Source organism: Lissotriton vulgaris, chromosome 11, assembly GCF_964263255.1.
Source record: "Lissotriton vulgaris chromosome 11, aLisVul1.2, whole genome shotgun sequence".
NCBI lineage: Eukaryota > Metazoa > Chordata > Amphibia > Caudata > Salamandridae > Lissotriton > Lissotriton vulgaris.
Window position 1 is genome coordinate 875,229,609 of NC_141699.1, and position 27,552 is coordinate 875,257,160.

A 27,552-nucleotide genomic window follows, 5' to 3' on the forward strand; every position below is an offset into this window, starting at 1 on the left:
TGGGCTAGGTGTGGCTGATAGGGTAAATGGTAGGATTTGAGAGATACTGGCGGAGTAAGACATTTTTATGACCAGTTGCAACATTTACCACTATAAGACACAAGGTCTGTAAGTCCTCCAACTCATACTGCAAGTGTCTTCTTGCCAAACCATCACACAACATACACCCATGACCTTTTTTTCTCTGAGATCTTGGAACCAATTGTGCCAGGAGCAGGTCAACAACGATTTTGAGGTATGATAAAATGTTGTGCTCTGATGTAGCAGATCTCAGTTATTGAGCTTTGCAAGACTTATGTGCAAGTCCTGAGTCCCACTGATGGAACACTTATTCTAAGGGTCATGTTTTGGGTGCTTGAGACAAAGTATTGTATTGAAGCATTGCTCACCTACTGCCTTTGTCTTCCTAGGCAGGTTTCAACGCTGGCGATGGGAAGCGATATTTTAATATTCCGGGGTCACGCACTGGTGACATCGTGGCTGTGGAAAACACGACCAACGTGGGAATCCCAGGTCGCTGGGTGTTCCGGATTGATGACGCCCAGGTGCAGGTCGGGAGCTGTAAAAATGCAAGTAAGACACATATTGGAGGCATTGTGTCAAACGCTGAAGATTCTGTCATTGTGAGCCCTAGATAGCAGAGGGTATGTGTAGTGGTCATAAGGCATCCTGCTTTGGGTTTTAGACCTTTCTCCCTCTGACTTTGAGTTTGGTGGTGATAATGTGACTATACCTTTCTGCATTTGTAATAGTAATAGGTTATATGGCAAGAACTACATAGTATCTCATACACTATATAGAAGAGCATTTTTCCCCCAGAGCATCCTTGCGGTCAGTGGGAGTTACACCATTAAAGTCAATGGGGTAACCCTGTATCTCTCGGAACCTGGGTATTATTGATCTAGTCTACAATGTGTTCTGTTTGATGAAGGAAATTGCTTCAACAGACTGACAATTAAATGACAAACATCACTTCTTATTCATTTTAAATATAGATCTGGCCACACCACTTAAACACTTCAAATCATCATATGTATATTTCATTTGATAAATGAGGCTGTCGTACATAACATGAACAAACAATTATCAGTGACTGATGTGATGTATAGTCCAATACTATATTGTGAGAATAGTAAACCAACATCCATTACACCAATACACAAATAACATGTGAAAGATCTCCGTCCAACTTTAGTTAATAGAGTTCAACAATAACCCCTAATGCCATTGGTTCAAGGTTACAGTGATTCAGGACATTAGCAAATAATGCGTTGAAGTTTCGACCCTGATGTCTGTGTTGATGAAAAGGCATCACATAGGGCCTTCCTCAGGACAAGTAAAAACATGCGGAGACAACCTAAAAATCGAAATGTTCAAATCAGTGCGGTATGTCGGGACAATTAATGCTAACAAAAGAAATACAGGGCAATGAAAAGGCGACACACCAAGTCGTAGTCAATAAGACTGAAAGTTCTCCTCCTTTCCTGAAGGGAGTCCAGAACAAGATGTATATCAAAATGTCTAAAATGAATCTGAAAAAAAGTATTAAAAAAAACCTAATTCCATAGGTAAAAATCTGTGATCAATTAATGTAATTTACTATAAATCAACTCACCATTGGTGCCAATTCCAATCGTGACATCCAATCTCTATCAAATGATAACAAGTCGACATTTGAGCGTATGGTTTACAACTCTATGAAAAATAGAAATATATAAAGATTGACGAGGCGGGATCTGGGCTACGAAGTTGCAGTTATATGCCAGGTCCTCGATTGAAATAACTTGCCCTTCCAAAATTATAGCCAGAGGCAAAGACGAAAGATTCAGTCTTTTGCAGGACAGAAAATCAGAATCCTTGTATGACTCTTGCGAGAAAGGTAATGAATGATGGGGCTAGTTACGATTTCAACATTGCCTGAAAACAAGGTAGCAGCAAAGCGGTGAAGCAGTGATGATGACTCACCCATTCGGCATTCTACACTGAATGCAAACACAAGCTGGTGTTCAGTGGAAGCTTGGCCAGGAACTGCAGGACTCTAATGTGGATGGATGATGCATCAAGGCCTAGTACAACAAGTTCCAAACTGTAGTTGACTCGAGTCACTCGACAAAAGCATAAACTTTAGTGTGTAACTTGGGAGGGGGGTGATGAATCCAATCGATGCCAGCAATTAATTATGATGGATTATATTCCTTTGGAAAAAAATTGACTTGCAAATATCTTGAGCATGGGGGAGAATTGGCAAGCAGAAAAAGATCCTTGCCCTGCCTTGATTGAAATTGAATTAGTGTTGCTTTCACCACATTCGCCCCAGCAAGTGTGTGATCAATTAGTGGTGTAAATTTAATTTAGTCACACCTCAATATAAATCACACAGCCCTGGGGAAGAGGGTTAGGGTTTGATGAATGGTTGGGAAGGGTTATTTGAGGGAAAGGTTTGACAAAGACAAACACTACACATGGACAAAAGAAAACACAATCTTGGCAGACAACCATCATATTCATAAATCTGTTAAGGGAGATAAAGGAAATTCATGCATGATGATGAATTGATGGTTAATGATAAGTAGTACTAGACTAGCAGACAGGACAAGGCAGCAGTATATTATTAATTATTATTATTATTGTGCAATTGCCTTGCCTGTCTGCCATCAGAGAGACCCAAATTACATACTGTTCATGTTCTGTTGTACCGGGCTTCCTTTTAAACCTAGCAAAGAAAATTAAAAACTAGCTGTAGGGATCAATTATAAGCAAAGAGCAAAAATAACGTAAACAACAATACAGTCGTAATGACTGAAGAGAAAAAAATGAATCAAATTAATTAAAAGATGATGAATTATACTGTCTAAGTTACTGTTATCCTGGTCAAATTGGGGAGTTGCATCTCGGGCAGTCCTCTTGGTCCTCCCTTCCATTGACGCCCTGTCCATCAATCTTGGTTACCACTGCCTGCCTGGTGGATGCAGAATGGTAAGGTAAGTGTGAGTCGTTATTCCCAGTATTGCACAAGGTAAAGGCCGGCCTGTAAGTGTAGATGGAAAAACCAAAGGGATACTGAAAAACCAAGGAGAAAAAAAATGCATAAATTACGGAGGAGTACAACACAAGAACACTTTCAGAGGCAGCATGGCTAAATCATGTCTATTCTGTTTCCAGCATGAACCTACAACAACAACAGGAAGAGCAGGCCCACGGCGCCCACCCAACCTCCACTTTGCTTAGATTTTTTTTGACTGAGCCAGACAAGTCACACATATACAGCAACATAGCATTTTCCAAATTAAGTAACTAAATCTTTCAAAGCACCGCTGTCAGTCATGTTAACCACTTAACTACACTACACTCGACTAAGTCAACTCCACCATTACACAGATGTTAAGGCCTGCTGTGGTTGTTGTTGACTTGTTTACCTTTTATGCCACTTCATGAAATGCGTCCGGAGTTATTCCATCAATCATCTCCGATCCGACTGACTGACTGCGAAGAGTACTGGTCATCAACATCATGGTGTAGTGTACCGAGTGAGTCCATCCAGATTCCAGATTCAAATATGCAATGGATCAGCCTGCAGTAGAAGTAGATTTTTGTTACTAAACAAGAAGGAAAATATTGAATTGAGTCACTTTTAGTGTGTAGATTACATACTAGTACACTTCGACTTCATTCATGCACAACAACAGCAACACAAACACCAATCACTCAGAGTCAGGGTCCAATACATGCCATTATTACTTATTCCTTCTCATCTTAAGTTAAGGTGCAGTCCCTCTCGGCTCGGAAAGGAGGATAGCTGTATAAGTCATCGTGTTCCACTTTTTTGGAAGGACTCGACGAGGTAAAATTTCTTGTAACATTCTCCATCCAATGTCTGGCTTGAGGGAAATGGATTAATGGCGAGCCAGGAGGATGGAGCAGGACTCAGTGGAGTGGACTTAATGTGGTGATGGATTTGTTGTGATTCAAACCAGAAAAACAGAGAAACTAACAAATAATAAAAATAAATAAGGAAGAAAGAAAGTAAAACGTTGAAACCCTAGTTGTCAGGGAAGTATTGCTCGTCCTCAGACTCTGGCGGTTAAACCAGAAGTAGGTAATCATCTAACACACTACTTCCGAAACCTAAGTCGCTGTCCTCATCTTTCTGCTGTGATTCAAGTATTTCGTAATTTGGCTGTATAAAGTGTTCTTTTATTTTGATCATGGTTAACCTCTCCACGGTTTTGGGCTAGAGATTGATCCTTTTCACTGTTACAATGGCACCAGCAGCACTGAAAACACGCTCAGAGGAGACACTAGCGACAGGGCAAGCCAGATAGCTTATTTCCAGCCTGCTGAGCATTGGCCATTGGCGCATTTTCCCATACTAGTACACCAATGGGTTTTGATCATTGAAGACCTCTGTTGGGTCATCCAGATAGGCCTGGACCATCCGCTCAATGCCCAGGGCCTCTTTTGCCTTTGCATCAGCACTGGACCTAACAAGCCCTTGCTGTAGATACCAATCCTATGCCGATATTACTGGGGCTGATGATCCTGTTCTTGCTGTTGTTGATAGTGTTGGTGACTGCTGTGAGCGAAACACACTGCCCTCAGGCTCTGAAGTTGAACTTGACGCCGGATGCCCTGCTGCAGTACTTGTTGTGGGTTGGAGTAGCGGGCCTTTAATTAACAGCCGTTCATTTTCCAAGTCACTGGCTGCCTTAGTTATCCAAGTTTTGTACTGGGCAACATCCACTTCTGAAAAATGAATAATTGTCTTAGTGTTCAGTGCTGATTCGTACCGTGGATCCAGAATTGTGGCACCAATGTAATGTTTGTCTGACACAATGCTAGTTTGCACCCTTGTATTTTCAGCTAAGCGAACGGCTAAGCTCTCCAACAACTCATATGCATCTTTTTTTTCCTCTACACCTGTGTAACTTTCAGACACCGCCTTCAGCTGTTGCTCTAGCATGTGCATCAATGGGATAGCTTGGCCCATAGTACAGTCTTCCTTGCTGACTTCACATGTGAAGAGCTCGAAAGGAAGTAGCATCTTTGTCAGGCATTTAACTAGGCCCCATTGGTACATCTCAATGGGCATGCCTTCCACAGTAGCATCCCCTAGTCTTTGCATGACATAGTCATTTATTGGTCTGTACTGATCAAACGGATGATCAAGCATGTAATAAGTTCAGTTCCAACGTGTTGGCACTTCCTTGATGAGTGCTTTGACTGGCATTCTATTCTCACGTTGAATGATCCTCAGCTGCTTCCGGGCTTTAAAAGAATGGCTGAAATGTGTGCATATTCTTCTGCAGGTGGTCAGTAAGTTGCTGACTTGGTCTTCTTTTTTCAGAAAGTCTTGAATAATGATGTTAATGTAGTGCACCAAACACAGGACCCTGAAATAGCCACCAGTGCATATGGCCTTAACTATATTACTGCCATTGTCCGTGGCAACAAAACCAATGTTAAGCCCTCTTGGGTGCAGCCATTCATGGACATTGCTGGTAAACTCTTCCAAAATGTTTGCAGCAGTATGAGATTTCTCCATGGCGAACATGGCTACGGTTGCATGTTTACGAGTGGCATTAATAATCTCAGCAGTGTCAACAACACCTGCTGCAGATATCTTTTCTCTAACCCCCACAGAAGAGATCCAGTGTGCACTGATACACATGTAATCAGTGGCTTGGCAACTGGTCCACAGGTCTGTGGTCAGCTGGATATTGTGAACAGCACTGTGCTGCCAAGCTTGTCCAAGCAATCCCAGCACGTCCTGATGCAGTGCTGGAAAAAGCAACTCTGGCGAAATAGGACGTGCTGGGAACCTTCCACTTTGGGCAGATGGCTGTCACAAATTTGAGAAAACCCACCCCTTCCACAAAAGAAAAAGGGATCAGGTCCCGCGCTAACATTTTCGCCAGCTTCACATTATACAAACATGCCGTTAAGTGGTTGCGTTCGTACTGCCTCTCCGACCTAAAGATGCTGACAATGGTAGGCTGAATTTTTTTCCTTTCTGGCGCCCCCGATGCAGGTGACTTCTTGAACCCAGTTAGGCTCAACAACAAACTCTTTTTCATTGCGGTACTCTGTTTTCTTGGTGTCTCAGCCTGACTTTTACTACGGTACCACAGAGATGTTGCTGAGGCTGATGAGGGTGTGGGCGGTACCACTGCACTGCTGGGATCAGGGCTACTTTGTGTACTAGAGAAAATGTCTCTCTCTTGTTCATCTTCCACCATGATCATATATTCTTCTTCATCCCCACCAACAGCAATGGGTGCAGTTTTACTTTTTTGGTCGCTAAGGTGCGCCTCCCTTTGTATCAAGTGGTGTTTTTTCAGATGGATTTTTTGGCCTCCTGTACCATAGTTTGTACCAAGCTTACCCCGACTAACACCTTGTCGACAAATTGAACATATAGCAACATTCTCCTCCTTACTGCTAACCGAAAAGAAGTCCCAAACTGGGGAGGTGAATTTTCTTGCACTGCTGGAGGTGCCACTTGCAATGCTGGATGAACTAAAGGGTGTGCCTGGAATTTGACTTTGTGCAGTGCCAGTACCACTACCTTCTGAGGTGGTGATTGTGCTGGATGTAAGTCCCTGCCGGGACTTTGCAGATGCAAATATGGAAGCTGGAGGTTGTGTTGGTGTTACCTGTGTTGGTGATATCGATGCCACATCCCTCACAGCAACTTGGGATGGGTTAATAATGTTGGTCTCCATCTCCACTGGGGCGGGAGTGATATTCATGATGACTGGTTCGTTATCAATGTCCTCTTCTACATCTACCTCCAAACTCTAAGTCTTTCTGGAATCTTCTTTTTCCCTAGGCTTGTCACGTGGGGTGCCTCACTCTCAGACTGAGCTGGTGGCTTCCAAGTGGCATCTAGATCATTAGAAGGGGGGCTTGAAGAAGATGTTGTTGGACTAACCCTCCTTTTCCTTGCTGGGGATCTGGAAGACAATGGATCTTCGGAAAGAGTGGCTTGCTCTTCTTCTTCCTCTTCAGGAAGCTTGATTTCCTGAACTGCCCCTACTTCGGGAGGAGCAACTACTGTTGTGGGCGGTGGTTGCAGCTGTTGTTGCCCACTTATCTGCTGAGTTTCCTCCTGCGTTGATTAGGTACTACACTGAGATAACGATAAGTCAATTTCAACATCACTGCTCGTTGGCGTTTGCGCGATTAGACTGGCTGCTTCTGCGACACTCATAGACTTGGGCCTAGGTTGGTGGGGTGGGCCCACATATGCGGAGGTGCTGCACCCAGTTTGGTCCCCGGACACCGCTGCTGCAGGCGTTATTTTTTGTTTTCCAAAAACATCTTGGACGGCACACCTGTCTTGGTAAGTGCCACTTCCTTCTTCTGTTCCTTCTTCTCAATGGCAACTTTCTTGGTATTGGAGGACCTGGTACCTTTCTTTCGGGCCATCTTTTTCAGATGTCAGCAGGATGCAGTTGCACAAGTTGCAGCGATGTCTCTGGTCACACGTCACGGGATGTCGTGCGCAGCATGACTTCTGTCTGGCAGTATAACAGGTGATGATGACACCACCTCCGCAGTCGTTTGTGCACCTAAAAGCAAAGAAGCCAAAAGAACTTCACGGTTCAATTACCACTAGTACAAACAAACAAATATAATATATAAATTATTGTGTGGTGGTCGCACTTGTTAGTGTTATATTATTACATTTTATTAACTCAGTTATTAGAAAAAAAACAACAGTGTTGCCATTTGTGAGACTTTGACAACAAGGGCTTTCATGGTATACTGTATACACTCAGGAAGGATAGGAAAAGTTGAAGAACAAAAATACAAATGTAATGGAAGAGGAACCTGTTCGGCATTAATTTGTGCATCACGTCATTCAGGGAGCTGCACCTGGCAAAGGGGATGGAAGCAGTAAGCCAAGAGGAACAAAGGAAAGACATGCAGGCCTATATGGCAAAAGCAGCTCACTACTAAACTACCACCACAAAATGGCCACCAGCCACATGGTCACTCACAGTCACAACAAGCAGTAGGTCTGGAAAACATTGAACTCAAATAGGCCTATTTGGCCAGGAAAAGGAGGCATGCTAAACTAGACAGCTTTAATGCAGAAATGCAAAAACAAAAATCCACAGGGCTAAAAAAAGGTTTGCAAGTCACACAACCACACCACACACACACACATCCAACAAAGGCATTTATTTAACACACACCCAAAAATGTAAATACCCCTGAAAAACACATTTTGCAATTCAATCCAATGCCATCTATGCCCTAAATGATGTTTAAATTCAGCAGACACCACAGAGACAGTTGTTTAATGCACCCATGAGTAGCTCTGGGCCTACTGGCCGCCAGTCGTATGGCCAGGCCACCCACAGCAACAAGAAAGGGAAGACAGACCATGCAGGCCTATGACAAAAGCACACTGCCTGGCTTAACAAAATGGCCACCAGCCACATGGCCAGGACACAACAACAAGAAGCAAAGGCCAAGAGGAACAAAGGAAAGACATGCAGGCCTAATGGCACCTTTTGGAGGGGTTGAACTGTCCGTTCCCCAAACCCATTTTTGCCTACAGAAAAAATCGCAGTATTGGCCAAGAACTCATTCGGGCTGATGTAGTCATACCCAAGTCCAAAAGCGACTTATTGGCGCAATGGAATCTCAAGCCAATCGAGGGCCACCACAAGTGTGGCAACTGCGTGGCTTGTCCAAGCACAATAGAAGGCGATGAGTTTGTCCACAAAGCAATCAAGTGGAGACACAAAGAGTTCTCTAATTGTAGAACCAAGAATGTTGTGTATATGATACTATGTCCGTGCCTATTAATCTATATTGGAAAAACCAGCCAACAAGTGAATCAAAGAATCAGCCAGCACCAATCACGTATCAAGAGACAAGTTATGTCTGCTCCAATGGTTGAGCATTTTTGTGAAAAGGGCCACAATGAACAAGAGTTCAAATGGTCTGTACTGTATACCATGAACTCTAAGTCCAAATGCCATGACGTTGAGCGCGTTCTGCTACAGAAAGAAGCGTATCTGATTCTATAATTTAATAGCGCACAGACTGGCCTTAATACTCTGTCTGAGATAGCGCATGTATAATCAAATTTGCAGGTTCCGCCTTGTCCTGACTTGCATCGGTTGGACATCCCTGGTTTGTCCGTTGGTCTTTGTGATTGATTTCTTCACATTGATAATAAAATTGGTCCTTAAAAGGCCTTGAGATGCCCCTTGAATAGTTTTAAAAGTACAGGTTTCCAGAGTCACTTGCTCCTTCAATATCCATAATAAGTTTAAAACACTTGGGGGCAAGCACGATTCACCCTTTATTGAAAAAGAATTTGAGTGCAATGTGCCAGAAGTAGGATATTAATCCACATGCATTCTGGTTACACAAAAACATTTTTTTAACGGACTGCAATCTTTGGGACTTCACGTCCCAGAATGCACCAGCTCATTCCTGTGTATAAAACAAACAGGAAACAGCGGCGGCCATCTTTATTGAGAGAAAGAAGACCCCATCAGTATCGAGCAGTGGCTAAAGCAGCAGGCAATTATCTACCCTGCAACAGTAAGCGTTTATTTAGCGCCCCAACAACCTTAAACATACCGCTAAGGTTGTGTTTTGTTTTCTATTAGGATGGTGATAGTGATACTCCTTTTTCCTTGAAAATAAGAAAACGAAGGAAGGTAGGCCACCTTAATTGTTTTTACCTACCGTGTTACCCTGGTTGCACGCCATGAAGTTAATAACGCAAATCTCCCCAACACCACAGATTCAACCTCGATGGTCACGCCGCCAAAATTGATCCCGCCGTAATTCGGCAGTTCTAAAAGAATAAGGTACGTTTTTTCCCCCCCTTCCACTCTCAATTTGTTTATGTCATTAGCAAAACAAATCGACCAATAATGTAACTTACACACACTCAAAAAATTCCTTTAGGCAGCCCTGTCTGGCCACGATATTTATCAAAAGGACCTTCAAAAGACCCCTCTCGAAGTCCTCCACTGAACAGTTTTGGTATGTAGCACAGAATGGTGTTTAGCTACTGAATGGAAATAAGGAGCCCACACGCTAGATTAAGTAAAATAATGTTTTTGCATCTTGCAGAAACAAGATACATACAGCCCTGATGACAGACCAGTGACTTTACGCCTGGTCTATATTTTTCCTCCCAACTCTAGTTTCTCTCATTTGTCGTTTGTAATAATTGTTGTTTGGGATGAAACCATTATCATTTTTTTGTAATTTTGTTGTAAATGCTTGATGTCAAAATGTTTTCTAATGTGTAAATAATGTTTGTCTTTTAATGTTTGTAGAAAGTTTAATTAGCCTTGTAAATATTTGAATTCATTGTCTTTTCCTGCTATGAATTTTTTGAAAACTTGAAAAAGGTATAAAATAATGAACACAAAGTAATGTGGTCTAGGGAAGCGACAATAAATTGGTTTCTTACCCTTCAAAATACGTATTGAGTAATTGTGGTGTGGGCACTGTGTGCTGCTTGTTACTTATATGGCAAAAGCAGCAAACTACTAAACTATCACCACAAAATGGCCACCTGCCACATGGTCACTCACAGTCACAATAAGCAGGAGGCCTGGAAAACAATGAACTCAAGCAGGCCTATAATGGCCAGGCAAGGAGGCATGCTAAACAACACAGCTTTAATGCAAAAACGGAAATCCACAGTTCTAAACAAGGTCTGTATGTTACACAACAACCACGCCACACACACACATCCAACAAAGGTATTTATTTAACACACACCAAAAAAGTGAAATACCCCTGAAAAAGAACACATTTTTTAATTCAATCCAATGCCATCCATGCCCTAAATTATGTTTAAATTCAACAGACACCCCAGAGACAGTTGTTTCATGCACCCATGAGTAGCTCTGGGCCTACTGACTACCCACTATACATTTTTAAAAAACTGATAAAAAGTACAATAAATTGTAGTTGCAACTTGCAATGCCCCAATCCAAAAAACTACACCAATTCTCCAACTTACTTGTAAAATCTCAAATCCAATGATATATGATGCAGCAGACTGATCCTTCCAGCTCCAAATCCAAATGAAAGTGAACAGGACATGGACAAAGCACTTGGAGGAGCCTGCTGGACAGGAACAGGAAGTTGGACACTCTGGGGCACTTCCTTCCCCTTAAAAAAAGAAAAAGAACTCCTTGCACAAAAAAGTACAGCCAAATGTCAATCTGAGGAGTTTTTTTCATCCGAATCATCATTTTTGAGAAGGCTTTACGCAGCTCGAGAGAGAGATTCTTCTCCAGATTGCAATTTCTGCATGTTCAGCATCAGGAGCTTCACCGAACATTTGCCGGATGTCTGATGGCGCGTCCAAATGACGTGTTCGCTAACGCACACTCTCGCGGGATCACATGGCTGGCTACCAAAATCTCGTGGTGCACGCGTACAGATATGAAATCTCATCGGCGAATGCAGGGATCCCGATAAGTCGCTACAGTGCGCGTGAAAACGCATTTTGAAAGCGCGAACAAGGAAAAAACTCTGCTACGCCATGGATTGCTGAGTTTTCTGTAACTCAGCGTTCTATGCGGAAAGCGAAGTTGCCGGAAATCCGCAAACTCCGCGAGCAGAGCAGATTTTAACGCCCAGGGTTAGTATTATCCAATATGTCTAGGTCCTACTACCAGCCACAGGGAGTGGTAGTCAAAGTACAGACATGTCATGGAATGTTTTGGTATAATCACAAATTTGAGAGTTTGTGGATATTCACAAACCTTTTTTATCACCCATTTTCTCTGGAAATTCTTGAAAGTTTACTTCTGAAAAAACAATTTCTGCAAAAAAGCACATAATGTTTGCTGAAAACAAACTCAAAGCCATCTAAAAGAAATGTGTTGTTTTATCATCAACTCTAAGTATCAATTATCAGACTGTTGATGCCTGAAGAGCAAATATATGTCAGAAAAATGTATTCATTTAGGTAAACATTTTTTGACCAGAGTTTTTTTTAAATAAAAGTTTTAATGTTTCTCTTTTGGTTATTGCTTAAGGTGGTAATGATGTTGGAGGTCATCTATGGGGCTTCATCCATTACTCCGTTGACAAACTGCCATTCTGAGTTGCATGGTGTGCTCTTAACTTGGGAAGCGGAAGGCCCTGATCCTGGATGCCTGACTTGGAGTCAGGTTCTGCTCCTAGATGACCAGTGCTCCGGCAGAATTTAAACATTTGGTTTCAATCTGGAGGTGTGGCTTGACTAATATGGCATATGGGAGGCAGAGCTCAGAATGCATGCATTAGGAAACTATGCTACTTGGCAGGAGTGAAGGTTCTACAACACAATGTATAGCCTTGGCCTTCATAAATGCTGAGCTTCGACGTCAGGAGAGGAACCGTCTTTACCTAAGATGGTAAGTTTTTGAATGTTGTGAGCTCAGAGTAAGGTTGGGCTCTGCAGATGAGAGTGAGGTTGCGTGTGTGCCAGATTTGGGAGAGTCCTGAGAGATGTGGAATTAGAGAGAGAAGTAAACACTACCTGTTTTGCATTTTGAAGGCCTGTACAACAGCGAGCAGTAGGATCAATGGTAGTGAGCAGCGCCATAGAAGAAATTCAAGATAGTGTGTGACATGAGATTACCCCTCAACCTGCATTTTAATGCGCCATCAAGATCCATGACGGATAAGCTACAAATCTGAACAATAAAGCAGTTGTTCACCAAGTAGTGTGTTCCACACTTACCTATATCTTTAGAATCTGGGGAGTGGGGCGGACTGGCAATGGGGTTGGCAATGGATAGAGGTTAAAGATTTGTTGGGTGCAGAAGCCTTTGGCTTCTGCATTTCTATATCGCACCAGCTCTCTGTAGCAGGAGTTCTAACTTATAGGCCACAGTGACCGGATGGTTCTTTCCTGAATACACTAGATAAAGCTACTACCAGCTTAGACCTAAGATATTGGCACTTCATGCTTTTAGGTGATTTTAACCTACACCTAGATAAACCAAATTATACCGAGGGCTTTGACTTCAGAGAAACTGCTTGGTTTACATCAATATGTTGTGAAAGCAACTCTCCAAGGGGGTCACACACTGGATCAAGTTTGCTCCAATTTTGCAATACAAATGGCGGACCCACAACCACTGACTTGGTCAGATCACCATCTAATTAGATTTTCTTGGCAGCTGCAGGCAAAATTAGATCCAGTACCGAGTGGGATGACCCTTCATGGGAAAGCTTTTAATAAAATAGATCCTCTGGAATTTACGAATGTCTTAAAGTAACATCCCAGACCTGTCAGGGGTAATGGAGGAGGATGACATCACAAAATATGAGGATTTGATTAGGCACATCACAGAGCAGCTTGCACCGGTCCTCCAGAGTTTAGTACTTAGAAGAACGTCTTCCAGTTGGTCTCCCTCAAAATAGAGAAAAAACGCTGTAAGATGCTAGAACATAAATGGAGAAAGGAATACAATTCAGGTGATAAAGAGACTTTTAAACTAGCACAAAAGAAATACTATGCTGCTGTAATTGAACTTAACCAAGCCTATTTTGAGGAGCTTATTGGAAAAGCAGGTACGAGATCAAGAGAGATTTTCTCCATAGTTAAGAGGTTTATGGCCCCATCGGCATGCGCCTATTCTCAGGTGGGTTCGGCCGAATGGTTTGAAAAGCTTGAGAGCGTTTTGAATTCTAAGATTCTGAGCATTCAAGCCAGCCTGTAAGTGGGCCGGATACTTGATGTAGATTCTGGGACAAAAAAACATGCTAGTGAGAACTCCCGGGCTAAAGTTGAATACCTTAGAGACAATTCCGTTGAGGGTTCTGAAAGCCCTTAAATCGGGCTCCCCTAAAGATTCGTGCCCTCCTAAATTATTGGCTTTGGGGGCGGACATTATCAATCTGGTGGCTAACAAGAGGTCAAATACAACAATAAGGACAGCTACAGTCATAGCACCTGGAAGCAGGCAATGATCCTTCCACTTACAAAAAGCCAGTAGCAGATCCTGCTATTTGGCCAATTACATGTCTATTTCCTTGCTATCAGCTTTATCTAGAATTTTACAGACGCAGGTTAATACACAGTTGTCGATCCGCTTAGAAGTAAACAATTTACTTCACCCTAGTCAAGCAGGCTTCAGAACCCGATAAAGTACAGAAGCAGCATTGGTTGAGGTATCAGAATATATTGGAGGAACTCTGGATCCAGGGGGAGCGTGCATACTGATTATGCTGAACTTATTGGCGGCCCACAAAATGCTGCTGGATCGTCTCCAGGCCATTGGACAGACAGGGCAGGCATTGGACAAGCTAATGTCATTTTTAGCAAATATGAGTTAGTAAATTTGGATTCTCCCATGTTTGGCCAGTCCACTTGAAGTGTATACAGGTGTCACCCAGGGCTCGTCCCCCTAACCCTGACACTTCGCAATTTATATCTCACCCCTCTGGCTCAATTAACAGCAGAATTGGGAGCAAAAGTGATCGCCTAAGCGGATGATACACAACTGTTCTTCTCCTCGGACAAGGGAATTGAGCTGAAGGGTAAACACATTAAAATTTGCCTAACCGCAGTTTTTCACTGGTTAGGAAAAGCTCAACTTGAATGTAATGAGGAAACAATCAGAAATTCTCCTCATTGGGACGTTTCCACCAGAAGAACGCTGGACCTGCGGACCAGGAGCAATTCTGCTTTCTAAAAGAACCGGAAAAACAGTTTTTTCATGCAACCTAAGTAAGTCCTTCACTTCCGACTTTGCTACTTCTGTGCCGAACACTCTCAGGAGTAGCTGTGTGCAATACAAATAGCCTATCATATCATATCTCGCTGAACCAGGCAAGATGACATTGACACTTTCTTCTTACAGACAGGATTGCAGATTGTGAGGTCTTGTCCTACCTGTAGTGAAATAGCAGCAAAAGCATCAAGCGCCGTTACTAAGGAGGACCTAAATTCATGCCTGAAAAAATGAAAGTCAGTTTTCAAAAAACCCCTGGCAGATGAAGTCTCTAAACTCAGAGTAGGCATTATTAAGGATATTGTAGAGGGGAAAGCCGACATTCACAATGTGAATGTAAGATGAAACTCCAGCAAACAAGCTATAGACTTTTGCTGCATCAGGGCAGCGCAGCACTAATTCCATCTGTAACTAGAATGCATACTAGAGTGCTAAAGGTTAAATACTTACGTACAGGGTTCCCTAGAATAATATTAAGATATTCAGAGGGTGAACATGTTGTCAGCTGTATGTCAGAAATTTCCCGAGGCATTTTGAGAGAACCATTCGAGCCACAGATACGAATTGAAAGGACCTTTGTGGCCGGCAGAAGACATACACTGTGCTCCTAGGGAAGTCTGTTCAAGTTTCCCCTCAAGTAGTGGGCTCTGATTCAAGAAACATTGATGAAACAGATCCACTACTATGACACTGAAGTCCTGCTGTATCAGCAGCTTGCATTGCCAGCCTTGCAAAAGAGAAAAGCATACAAACCCATAGGGAAAGAACTGAACAAGAGCCAATTTCCAACTCTTACCCGATGGCATGCACATTTGATAAAAACATAGAGACATCATATTAGCCTCTCTCCTATTAAGTTGGTAAGGAATGGATTAACACAGCAGAGTAGTAAAACACAGACCTTATTCCAAGTTTTTAATCCCAAATGGGAGTAGAGAAATAACAATTTAAATCATGAAGGATTCAGAGAGGCAAGTCATCTAAGAAGAAATTAAGTTGTCAGCCCTCTGCTTGGGTTGCTGCTGCAAACACAGATTTTGATCTTGCACATGGGGAATCTTTCTTCAGAGGGTTTTCAGACGATGTGGAAATATCTTTGCAGTGGTGCCATGCTTTTGCGATCTTGTGGGAGTAAGAGCAGACTATGCCAGAGGGACTGATCTGACCTTAGTTTAAGAAGGCAGGACCAGGTACATGATGTACTTGCCAAAAGGAGAGGGAGAGGGGACTGCTCTAAACATGGATGGCATAACAAAAGGTAATTACATATTTACACTACAATAGACAATTTCAACTTACACAGGAGGTGGTTGTGGACTTATTAGCTAAGACACAGGTCACACATAGCATCTCTGAGAGACCAGAGGTTGGGGCCGCTAAAGTCCCAGTTCAAGTAGTACAAACTGTACTTCTTGCCCTCAGGAACTTTGTTTACTCACAGGGTACAAACTGTAGGCACTGTTCAGTGGGTCACAGGGAATGCAGGCTTTCTGAGCTTTAAGTGTGGCGTGTGAAGTAGTGTGCCTCTGAAGAGCCTGGGCCCATGCTACTAGGGTTCTGCAAACTGGACCAAGTGCTGCCCTTTCCACACTTAAGTCTCAGGATAGCTAGGATGAGATGTCACTGGCTTCTCAGGGATATTGTATGGGGGTGCTCAAGCTCAACAATCAGCCAATAGACTTAATAAAGTGAATGTTGAACTCAGTGTTTAATTTTACAGGAGAGAAAAGCACTTTAATCACAGTTGTGCTAAATACTACACACATCAATATTCAACAAGTCAGTGTCTCTGGGTATTATTTCATGTAGGCGCTACACCCAGCCCACTCCCTCTCTGTTCCCCTCCAAGGCTCTTTCATCCTGGTTCAGGTTGCCGCTTCTCTCGTGGGGTTATTAGGAATAGCGTACATCAGACTTGGGAGCAGTGCAATCATCCATAGTTTGCTCAGTCTTAAGTCTTACTCCTTTGCAGAATAGAATAGTGCTTTCAAGGACTTTTCAGAACTGCATTACACCCTGACAGTGCTCTCATTTATTCAACAGAGATGTGGTATGCTGCCAGTCTTCCGTGAAGTTTCCCAGCACTGGGCACAGGGCTACATTCAGCCACATGTCTGCCTAGCCTTTTTTTGCAGTTGTGGCTGCTTCCACGTGACCAGTAACAGTTATCACATGACTTTTTCAGTCCTGAAAAACATGAAGTTCCATCCAGGGTAGAGAAAGGTGCTTTCCTGTGGCTCCCTTTGTAATCAGCAGTTGTAGCTCTTGTCAGGACCTACTGGACAGCAGGTGCAGGTCCTGCTGAGCTTTGAGCACTTAGTTAGATGTAGCCCAGCATGGGCCATCAGAACAATGGCAGATGCAACCCTATTTGGGCCTTCAACAGTTTTGTACAGGCCCCCAACAGTTTGGCAGTGGTAAACCCCCCCCCCCCCCCCGGTCTTTAAGCAATTGGGTAGATGCAGCCCCACACAGGCCTTTAGACGCTCAGCAGATTTAGTACAGCATAGTGGTGGTCACTTATTTACAGCCCGACTGGATCTGTGGAAATCATGGGTTTGGTGGTTCCTGCTAGGAACTGAATGGAGAATGTGGGGCAATTCTCAGGTGCCATGGATCTCCCTGTTCTAGTTTAGCCTGCTTTTCCTAGGTGTTCTACAGCAGGTAGGCTTCTAGATGCTTCAGGGCAGCTTCTCCAACAAGAAATCCACACTTCAGTGAAAGACTGTTAAGCAGACAACAGAGATGCATGGGAGCCACCTGATGACTCTGCAACGATCTTCCTTTTGTGCCCATAGGGGACCTGGAACTGGAAGAAAGTGGGATGGTTTTTGTACCACTTCATACAAAACTTCCAGACAAAAAGTGTGGATACATTGTTTCAAACTGTAGAATTGGTTTGGGGTGGTTCCTCTAACAAGTGTCCTTTCCAGCCAGTTCTCCAGGTCCTGTCTTCGTGTAGAGTGGTGTTTCTTGCAGTAGGACTGTTTCCATCCTGGTGCACCGACCATATAAGACACAAAGAAGTGAGAGTTTTCTACACCTGGCTGTCAGCAGCCTAGCTAAAGGGGTAAGAAGGACAAAACAAACGCAGATCTCACCTAAGGGCTTCTTCATCTTTCACACTGAAGTCTACAGTCCACTCCTCACACATACCATTTGCCAAATGACAGCAGAAGACTAAGCAGCAATCCTTGCTAAACAAAAAGCCTTATAGACTATCTAAAGTAGTGATGGTACTCCTGTCTACGTTTTAGTGTCTAGGTCTCATCCCTACAGTTAAAAGAAGGTGGGTACAGTCCTTACCGTCCATCTTGTGCACAGCCAGCCAGGGGCATCAAAATAGATCCCACTAGCCTCAATTAGTCTAGCTCATTAATTCATACCATGACCGAATAAAAACATCTGGTCGAACTATTGATCTTAAATTACGTTATTCTGCCACCACTGCTCTATGTACTAAACCCACGACAGTTACAGTTGTCCTCTGTTACAAACAAGGGCATGATTGGCATCACTCTTCAGGTCACAGTACAAGTCTAGAATCGGTCATCATCATGATCAAGGAAAAGGTGTAGCCATCGGCACACATGCTTAGATTAATGTGATGCTGGGGACAAAAATAAAAAGTTTGGATACTAGATATATGCAGTTGGGTACTTGGAGCAGAGGAACGCACAATTTTACCATGCAAGCAACTTTCCCTACCCCAAAGACAAATCATCCGACTTTGACTAAATTGGATCCTTACTCCACCATTGGAGAAGTCTGCTTGTCAGATTTGCAAAATCAGAGGTAACGTTTGTCTGTAGTCACTTGATGTATTCCTGCTTTGTGCTTTATTGTGAAATCTGGAACTTGCAAAAAGATAGACAATCTCAGCAATTTTGGATTATCACCCTTCATTGACATTAAAAACTTCACCTTGGTACCAAACTAATGACTTCAGTACATCCTCAAAGCCTACACTATGACAAAGCATTCTTTCTCAATGACTGCCAAGTTCTGATCACTGTGGTAAGGTAAGGTAATGTTTTATTATGCATGATTAGTTAAAACCGTTGCATACAGTAAATATTCTTTATCCCTATGGAGTAGTCTACGACTGATAAAGGCCTGTGGACACTCTACCCATATCAAGTTGAGTCATCACTGCTCCAACTTCTTTATCTGTTTCATCCATTTGAACTATGAAGGCTGACTGTTATCTGAGGACTTCTGTACAAGTGCATTGCATAGTTGTCTCTTCAGGTGGTCAAAAGCTTTCCAGCCCTCCTCAGTCCGTATCTCCTTTTTGAGCTGTTACTTGGATGTCAGAGCTGTCATCTTGGTGCAACTATGGTCTTGTAGTTGGCCATAGAGTTCCTATGGTTGGGGAAGTGTGGCTCAATGGTTAGAGCGGCAGACCCTGATGCAGAGGTCTAGTCCGGGACCAGGGTTCAATTCCCCGCCTCGGAGGGTCTTGGGCTCAAAATTCCACGGACCTGATAATTCTCGCCTCGGTGCCTATTCTAATCATAGAGTCCCACTCTGCAACTCTGGGCAATAGCTTGCTTAATCTCCACAATGGCCCCCACAACGCTAAGGATGCCTGGCCCTCACCCTGGGGGTGCCCAGGAGTGGACGCCTCACAGGGAAAGCCAGGACGGGTTCCACAGCGGTATTCATACAAGCGCCTTGAGACCCTTGCGGGTGAGTAGTGCGCTATACAAGTATCAATTTAAATTTTTTACATTATGGTAGCTAATGAGTCTTAACAAGGCTCTCCCTTGTGTCTGGGTCCCATTCCAACACAAATCAAATCTTGACATCTAACAAGCAGATCTTATCATTACCCACTTGATGCCCAAAGAAGACTACAGTGGGATGTCCCATCTGGCACATGGTTGCTTTGATGGTCAATTTCACCCACCTATCCTAATTCATAACCTGTTCTAGGTGCTGCAAATGGCCCTCCAATGAATTGTTAAACATGGCAAAAACATTCAGTTAGTCCTGTCTTCAAATGGTTTCAGCGAAGCAGCCTCAAGTGCAACCCTGATAAATCTGAGGTGCTCTTCTTCGGCTGTCAGGCAGAACCGCCCTGGCAGGAATGGTGGCCTGTTTGCATGTTCCCCCCTTCCTCCTCCTCTTTGGTCGCTAAAAACCTTGGGGTCAAAATTGATAACACCCTTGCTTTGAAAACACAGATCACAGGTCTCACGGGTACCTGTTTTGGTCTGCTAAAAATGATGCGTAAATTCCTTCCTTTGCTCCCTCTAGCCCATAGGAAGCTGACAGTACAAGCTCTGATTTGTTCCAGGCTTGACTATTCAAATATCCTCTACCTGGGTTTGCCGGATTATCTCTTGCACAAACTCCAGGTTGTACAAAATTCTGCGGCTAGAGCCATTTTCGGCCTACCCCGGCAAGCCAGATCATCTGAGTTGCTTTCCTCCCTGCACTGGCTTCCGATTAAGAAGCGAACCACATTCAAAGCTCTTACACTGGCCCATAAGGCACTCCATTTGGTAGGGGCCTCCTACATCCAGAAACGGCTTTCTTTCTACAAGCCCACCAGATCTCTCCGGTCGGAAAATCTTGGCCTGGCAATGGTGCCTCCAATTAAGAAGGTCAGAATTGGTGGACGTTCCTTTAAACATCTCGCCCCCAAACTATTGAACTCCCTTCCCGTTGATCTTCGCCGCATTCCCAATCTGTTTGCCTTTAGAAAGGCCCTGAAAACTTGGCTTTTTAATCAGTAATTCTGTTATGTTTTTGTTGTCCTTCTCCTTTTTTCAGTAATGGGTCAGAAAGCGCCGGGACACTCCTTGGAGTAGCCGTGCGCTATATAAGTCACCCATTAACATAACATAACATAACAGATAACATAGCTCATCAGGTGCTATAAAGCGCAGGAGCATTCCACAGCCCAAAGGGTGTTACAGTATACTGCTATAATCCCTGTGGCCTAGAGAATGTGGTGTTCTACTTAGCACTAGATGCTAAAGCAATGTGCCAGTAGCTACAAATCAAGTTGAAGTCACTCAACTATCTGACAGAGCCAGTCCACTGGTTCATTAGCTCTGGGGATTGAGTGTACATCTATTTAGTGACTCCATTGAGGCCTGTCTTTTTTTTCCAGTAAGCAATAATTGGACAGTTTCTTCTACAAACAGCATAGAAAAGCAACACAAAATTGAGGGAGCCCCCACAAAAAAAGAAAAGAAAACTAAAGAAACACAGATACAATCCTGGAACCAACCCCAACATCCATGGGACACCTGGCCGATCCAGCCCATAAAGAGCAACAGAATTATTAGCTTCACATTTTCCCAGAGGTAAGAGCCCTATGACGACTGCCCCGTGCCGCAATAGCCCTGCCTACCACTATTCTTCCATCAATAAGCCCCATACCTGACGGCCCCGCCTCTTCCCTCTTTGACCTTTACACTTGTACAGAGCCAACTCCAAGTTATATACATGATGTAGTCTTGCATACCAAGCCGGATATGTTGGTGGCATTACATCCTTCCACATAGTGGCAATCAGAATGCGATACACAGCGGCAGCCATATAACTTAAATATCCTTGAGTGAGGTTTAGCTGTAATCTTTCGTCAAATTCCAATATTAGCAGTGTTGACGTCAGTGTTACTGGTCTCCCCAGATATTGAATAAGAAACTTCTCAATACCCGCCTTCAAATCCAGTAGTTTATCACACTCAGCAAACATATGTATTATATCGGCTGGTCCTTGATCACACCTTGGGCATTTATTATTTCGAGGAGTTGGTCTATAAACATTGCCCTGGATAGCTCGCTCGTTTTCGTGCCTGCTGCCGCCCCCAAATAGATGTTTCAATACTGTATATGCAGTAGGCCGCCCTTCGCTCACTGCGCAGCTCCACTTCCGTGATCACCGAAGGGAAAGGGCTATGATTTACAGCCAATGCTTCCCGGGCCGTCAGCTGCTGGGTCACCGGAGGCGACCAAGTAAATTGTGAAAATATACCCTCTACCTTTTTGAATATGAGGTTACCCGGGTCTATGGATATACACCGGCATAGATAAAACAGCTTAGGGAACATCGTCATTTTGATTGACGTTAGCCCTTCCAGTAATGGAAAGATGTAGATTATCTAGCCGCTTTAGGTCCGCCTCCACTTTTTTCAGGACTGGGCCAATTTAATTCCCATTTTGAGCCCACCTCCGCGGTGATATAGATCCCTAGGTATTTAGCTGCATCTATCTTCCGTATATTATGAAATTGTGTATTTTTAGTGCAGACGACTTGTGTTTTGCCGGTATTTAGACTATATCCAGATTGTTTACCAAATTCTATTGCTAACCTTTCAATCTTATCTAAAGCACTATGCGGATCTGGAGTGACAACCGCGATGTCATCCACGTAGGCTAAGACTTTTGTATAATATCCTAAAGTGACTACAGGTTTAATTAATGGATCCGCCGACAATAATCTAATCAAGGGATCTATATATAAGGCGAACAGTATGGGGGAGCAGGGGCACCACTGCTGTGTCCCCCGTGAGATTGTAATACTGTCTGACTCCTTCCCCATTATTTGGATTTTAGCATGTGCCTCCCCATCCATCGCCTTTATAGCTGTTATTATTCTTTTACCAAATCCTCTGGTTCCTAAATTACGCCACAGATACCCCCACTCAACTTGATCAAATGCTTTCTGCGCATCCAACAATATGAGAGACATCTGTGCCCCTGTGGCTGCTGCGATATCAAATAAAGAAATCACCCTACAAACATGGTCCGTAGTGCTCCTGCCTGGGATAAAGCCATGCTGCCATGGACTCACTTATGTCTTGATTACCCTGGTCAGCCTCAAAGCCAAGATTTTTTAATATAATTTTTCATCCGTATTAATTAATGAAATTGGCCTATAGGCGGCTGGGTCTTCCGGGTCTTTGCCCTTCTTCAGAAAAATTACGATATTTGTTTCCCGCCATGACCGTGGTGAGACCCCTTTATATTGTACGGATAGAAACAAATCCAACAATATTGGAGCTAGTTCCGTCTGTAAGGCTTTATAAATCTCCATCGGTATTCCATCCGGCCCTGATGCCTTTCCGGATGCCATCATCCCTAAGGCCTCCAGAACCTCCTTTAATGTAATATTTTCCTCCAGCTCAGCAATTTGGGGAGCCTCATTCCCCGGTTCTCCCCCCGATCCATCAACTATAGGGTTCCTGGAGCGGTAAAGATCCTGGTAAAAATCAGCAAATATTCTCAATATGCCCCTTACATCTGTAACTATTGTACCATCCTTCCCTTTTATCTGTGAGATATTATTAGCCACTGCACGCTGTTTTATTCTTAAAGCTGGGTGTTTCCCGGCCATCTCCCCATACTCGTAATTATCCTGAGTTGCTACTTGATATTTTTTCGCCACCCTTTTATTAAAAATTCCATTAATTTTTGCCTTTACCCTAAGAACTTTTAACTCCAACCTGCTTTGCTGTGCTTCCTGCTTCTGTACTATGGCAGCCATATGTTGTTGCTCCAGCGAGCTAAGTTCTTCAGTCAGGGCCTGAATTTCTTCCCTTACTAATTTCTGCTGGGAAAACCCAAAGCTTGTTATTTCGCCCCTAAGCCCTGCCTTATAGGCGTCCCGAACTGTTTAGTCCAGCCCTTAATATAATCTATAAATCCTTCAATAACTAATAGTTTTTTATCAAACGTCCATTTCATTGAACCCTTTACATACTCCGGGGCCTCTATACTCATTATCAGTGGGTTATGGTCTGATACAGTTTTAGGAAGCCGTTTAATCTGCGCATCTTCCAGAAGAGATGGTGGGACCAAAAAATAGTCCAATCTAACATATTTACTATGAGGGCATGAGAAATACGAAAACCCTGGATTCCCACTTTTTTTACTTGCTCACATGTCGACCAACCCGTGACTTTCTGGAAGTGCTCTGAGTGCTCTAAAAACCTGCGGTTTTCTACCTGAATACCCATCCTTACCCCACTGACCCGTGTCTATATGAATATTAAAATCCCCACATATAATTTTAGGTGTCGGCCAGGATGCTAATGTCATCTCCAGCTTTACCCATAATTCAGCCTCATCAAAATTAGAGCCGTATACGGTACAGATAGTGCAATTATTGGGAATAAAAACAAAGGCCCAACGTCCCCATTTATCTGCCTTTACTCGATTAATAGGTAACAATCGAGAGGAAACATGTATCGCAATGCCCCGGGTGTTAGTAGGTTGGGAGGAACAAACAACTTGGGAATACCCTGGTATAAAATTGAGCCCTCTTTTCTGCCAGGGAATGTGGGTCTCCTGCCGACATATAATATCCGCCTTTAGTGTTCGAAGTATTTCACCAACCCTGTTCCTTTTTCCCCTATCATTCAGCCCCCGACATTAATCGTAGATATTGTTAGTCTACCCATTATTAAAGCTTCCCATCTTCCTACGTTGTACCTTCCTTTTTTTTTTCCATTCCTGTCGAATGTTAAAGGGAACTCGGTGTGCTCTCTGTATTTCTTGCGCCCAGTTCCACCCTGCCAGATCCGGTAAAGATTTTTTCCAAAAGCTGGACCATGAAGATTCGTGCATCGGACCCTTCTTTGCCCTCTGGAATTCCGAGAAAGCGTAGGTTGTTCTTTCTCTGGCGGTTTTCCCCTTCCTCAAGTTTCCACTAAATATCAGAGAGCTGTTCCTCATGGGCACTAACTTGGCCTCTTGAGCCTAACATATCCTTTTCCAGTGCAGCTGTCCTTGTTTCCAGTTCTGTCATCCGATCTGCTATGTCATTGCAGGTTCTGGCAATTTTCTTTATTGCCCCCTGCAATTTCCGGGTTACGTTCTGCGAGCGCTTGCTTTCCAGACGAGCTTATTCCCTGTGTGCCATAACACACTGCAAAATGGATTCCAACGTCGGAGATTGCGCCGGAGATTGCGCCGGGGATCCTGTCGCCCCTCTACCAGATAAGGCAGATTCCGGGCCCCCCCTGTATTCATCATGCTTTGAGTTTCCAGTTTTCCCTGAACGCATGTGTACTTTCCTATTGAGGTGATTCTAGTTCTAGTTCTACCCTTCCCTTCCTGTTCCTGAAATACTGTCATCCTCGCTTGAATCATTTGTCTCTGAGTCTACATCTCTCTCCTTATGAGACTTGGGGGGCCTTTTAGCTAAATTTCCTTTCACCCCTAAAGCTGGGGTTGTCGGGAGTGCCAAACTTTCCTCCTGCTGTACACTCTTTTCCCCAACAATCGAGTACTCTCATCCACCACATTTATACCATTTTTTAAGGCTGCGGTTTGTACCTGTAATGGCTGTGGGATAGTTATCAATGTAATGTCAGATTCCTGTTGATCCCCAGCCCCCCAGGGTGACTTGCCGGTAATTCTCTGTCCTTTGGCAGCCTCCTCCTTGTCAATACCTGGCTGGTCCTTCGCTGAAGCGCCCCGGAACAGATCGACAATATTGGCGGTTCTTAGCTGCAGGGGCTGCGCTCCCGCTGCCCTCCCCTTCCCGTCCTGGGCGTTCTCCGTCCGGAGGCGCTGCTGCCTACGACCTTGTGTAGCAGAGATCACGTCCGATTCTGCCAGGTTTTCCGATGCAGTCTGCCTTGGGGAATCTGCTGCTGCTGGCGGCGGCGCCGGGCCTTTAACCTTCGGCCCCGTCTTTGGAACCATCTCCTGCGGGTTTGCTGAGATTGCCTTCCGCTTCTTTCCAGCGCCCTGCACCCGGGCCGACACCGCCTCCAATCCTCGATACCCGGCGATAAGTCGCTCAGTAACCCTCGCGAGGTCGACGATTACCCGCTGGATCTCCAGTAAGTTTTTCACCAATATGGGGGTAAAATTGTGAGGGTTAAGCTCCATTCAGGTCCGTAATTCAAGATATATTTAAAGTGTATCAGCCATCTCTGGGGAGAGACCACCTCCGGCTGAGCTCACTCAGCCGCCATCTTGCCCCGCAGCCCCACCATCCCACTAATGTTACCTGCACCTCCATTGAGGCCTGACTTAGAGACTTCATTGTCAACCTTGAAATCAGTGAGAAGAGATAGAAGAATCAGCTCAGCATCTCTCTGCACTCTTTACGCTGCTCATTCATTTACTTCGAGGCAAGCTGTACAATATCCACAGAACCATGCTTCACATAACTATGCAGCAGGTAAGGAAGAAGCTCACTGTCTTCCTCAGCCTGCTATCCCATAGCCTGGATGTTCACTGTGTGATCTCTCCGGATGAATGGCTTTAACCTTTTAACTTCGGGCATCCTCCAGGTACCCTGTTGGTACCCATGCCCACTGAGTAGTTAACTTCAGAAATGCTTGTAGGATCTACAACATTTATCCTCCAAAGCAGTTGGAAAAATAGGTTTCAGCACAAACACCTTCTGAGCCTGCTAGTACACAGTTAGCGTTGCTTTCTGTTCAGACTACTGCTTTACCAGCTATTGGCTTGCCTGGGGGTGTGGCTAGCGGCTGAACATGGCAGATACATTTTAGGAGTTCACCGAGCTGACTTACAAAATCTGGCATAATCCTCCTCTGTGCTGGACCCTAAGGGACTTGAAATAGCAGTGATTGTTGACTGGATGCAGATGTCGCGGGTTGTGCCAAGGGAGCACCAACTTGGTGGTAAATCCTCTGACTCCCGACTGTGAGGACGGAGCAGCTGCATTTGATCATCTGACCACACAGTGGCCACATTCATTCATTGCAGTATTCCTGACTGGCCTGTTACAAGCTGGCTGCCGGTTGGGGTTGTGGATGGCCACCCAGCAGTGTGCCCTTGACTGTGAGATCACTGTGTGGGCCCAGGCACACCACGTTTGTAGGCTGTGCTCTGAGCACTGGTTTGGGAGAGGACTAGTTGCTCTGACGACCTGAGCTGCGACAGTACTGTCTGGGAGGACCCCCACGGGTGACTGTGGGCCTCATCTTTGAACTGCATGGTGTGACTTGGCCTAGTTGGGCTTAGATCATGTCAATGCACTAATACCATGCAACACAATGTTTCTGAATGACGACTCCTAGCGCTTGCCCTTCTACTTTCTGACCTGGGCCTGCTCAGTGCATACATGGCGGGGCACAATGTGATTGTGTGGTGATGTTCCAGGAGAGTTTTGTCTTTGACCCACTAGATTTTGTGTACACTGCAGACAAGAGACATTTACCTTGATTCCGAGGACAGTGGCTGCACATGCCCTCAGTCAGTGCTGCTCTCAAGATGGCAAAGTGTGGAGCTGGGTGAGGAGGGCATTATATTCTCTGATTTCCCCTAACATAGACTGCTTCCGTCGCTCTACCACTTCACTGCCGGCCCTATCAAGTGGGGACTCTTTGTATCAGCTTCGGCACTCAGCGTCCAACAAAACCTAACCCTCCCGATCTCTGTTTGGGAGCCCCTTGGGGGTTCCCAGCTACAGCTATAGTACCCGATGGGCTAATTGTGTAACCCCTGAAAACAGCAGCCAGTCAAGAGATGCATCTGGAGTCACCCTTAATAACTACTGCTCAGCAGAACTCCCCCCTGTCAAACTCTGCTGAAATGTCTTATAAATTGCACGCCAAATTAGATCTCATCCTGGCAGCGATAGCTGATACATTCACAGCCCTGTAGGGCAAGGTGAATAATTTAATGATTAGCCTTACATTAATATTCAAAAAATAACCGGAAGCTCGTTGACAAAGTTACATGTAATAAGTTAGCAATCACAGTATTCATTCTTCCCATGGAGACCCATAATAGTCAATTATTGTGCTCTCAGAGATAGAACACATCAGATGGAGGAAAGAGTGGAGTATGCAGTAGGGCGGTTGCGCTGCAATAATGTTCTT

At 44.2% G+C, this 27,552-nt stretch overlaps 1 protein-coding gene across 1 annotated transcript in view; it reads left to right on the forward strand.

Annotated features, from left to right (window-relative positions):
* The window catches only part of SNED1 (sushi, nidogen and EGF like domains 1), a 2,960,801-nt gene that overhangs the window by 463,625 nt on the left and 2,469,624 nt on the right, over positions 1-27,552 (forward strand). The window contains exon 5 of the mRNA XM_086944023.1: positions 411-573. Coding sequence (XP_086800149.1) covers positions 411-573 — 163 coding nt within the window. The remainder of the gene's footprint in view (positions 1-410; positions 574-27,552) is intronic.